Below are 1645 nucleotides of genomic sequence, written 5' to 3'. Positions count from 1 at the left end.
TAATCCTAGCTAGGTTTCTTTCTCCCTTGGCCACTTGGCCCAGGTCCCTGGCATTCTATTACCTCACAGTCCCCTCAGACCACTTGGCCACTCCTAGATCTCTCCCACACTTTGTATATAAGGTTCATCTTGTCTCCATTAAGGTGCTCAGGTTCTTAAAATCTAGCCAATATCTCACTAACGTTCAGACTCCTTAAGAATCTGGCCAATATGGAGGATGTTCTAATAAACCTTGTCTTTGGCTGAAAGAAGATTTAGGTCTAATTCTTTAGGGCAGGACTCACATGTTGTGATTTTAAATGGAGATTTGGAAGTCCATGGCTCCCCCTTCCAATCTAGGGGACACAGCTGGTGGTGATGAAGTAATGAGGCATGAACAAATTTATTTGCAGAGCTCATTCATGGACACAGCCTAACTATTTGATGTGCTTAGTACTTCAATGAATTTGGAGAAATCCACAGAACTACAGAATCTTAAGAATTCTAAGATATTTTACTTTACTTATACAGCCTATAACTAAAACATGGATACCCTCCTACAAAATCTCTTACAAGTGATCATCCATCCCTTGTTTGAATAGTTTCAGTCATGAAGCGCTACCTTTGAAGATAGCCCATTCTATTTTTTGGACAGTTGTAATTCTCAGGCAATTTTTCTTCCTAATTTAACACCCTTTAACATCTACCTACTGGTACTAACTCTGTTTTCTAGTACCAAGCAAAATAACCTGGCATGACTCTTTTCAGGTGGTCCCGCTTGCCAAAATGAAGTTTAATCCATTCGTGACCTCAGACCGAAACAAGAACCGCAAGAGACACTTCAATGCACCCTCACATATCCAGCACAAGATCAAGTCGTCCCCACTCTCCAAGGAGCTGAGGCAGAAATACTCAATGCCCATGAGGAAGGACGACTTGGATCAGGTGGTTTGTGGACACTACAAAGGTCAGCAAATTGGCAAGGTAGTACAGGTTTACAGAAAGAAATGCATCATCTACATTGAGGGTGTGCAGCATGAGAAAGCTAATGGCAAAACTGTCCATGTGGGCATTCACCCTAGTAAGGTAGTTATCACCAGACTAAAGCTGGATAAAGAGAGAAAAAAAATTCTTGAGAGTAAAGCCAAATCCCGACAAGTTGGAAAGGAGAAGGGCAAATATAAAGAAGGAACCATTGAAAAGATGCAAGAATAAAATGGTCTGCTGTACAGTTGTAATTAAAAATTCAAATTAAGAAACAAAATAATCTGGCATGAGTCGTAAAAGTTTGTTGTTGTTCAGTCATGTCCAACTCTTCAGAATGATCCCATGTGAGATTTTCTTGGCAAAGATACTGGAGTGGTTTGCCATTTCCATCTCCAGCTTATTTTACAGATGAGGAAACTGAGGTAAACAGGGTTAAGTTGCTTGTCCAGGGTTGTACAGTTTGTAAATGTCTGAGGCCAGATTTGTACTCAGGAAGATGAGCTTTCATGACTTCAGGCACTCTATTCACTGCATCACCTCGCGCGTGCACACACACACACACACGTGCGCACACACATGCACGAATGCAGGTAAATATAGACATGTATACATCTGTAAGTATATATGTATACGTACACGTGTATATGTGTGTGTGCATGCATGTACATGTGTATGCATG

At 41.0% G+C, this 1645-nt stretch overlaps 1 protein-coding gene across 1 annotated transcript; it reads left to right on the top strand.

Annotated features, from left to right (window-relative positions):
* Positions 1-759: 759 nt before the first annotated feature.
* Positions 760-1194, top strand: LOC114047461 (60S ribosomal protein L26-like). Its single transcript, XM_027868278.1, has one exon. The coding sequence runs from the start codon at positions 766-768 to the stop codon at positions 1192-1194; it is 429 nt and encodes a 142-aa protein (XP_027724079.1). The 5' UTR covers positions 760-765.
* The last annotated feature ends 451 nt before the right edge of the window (positions 1195-1645 follow it).

The sequence above is a fragment of the Vombatus ursinus genome, unplaced genomic scaffold (genome assembly GCF_900497805.2).
Source record: "Vombatus ursinus unplaced genomic scaffold, bare-nosed wombat genome assembly UNPS02014787.1, whole genome shotgun sequence".
NCBI classification, from domain to species: domain Eukaryota; kingdom Metazoa; phylum Chordata; class Mammalia; order Diprotodontia; family Vombatidae; genus Vombatus; species Vombatus ursinus.
Note: the sequence above shows the minus strand (reverse complement) of the source record. Positions and strands in the feature narration are given on the sequence as shown.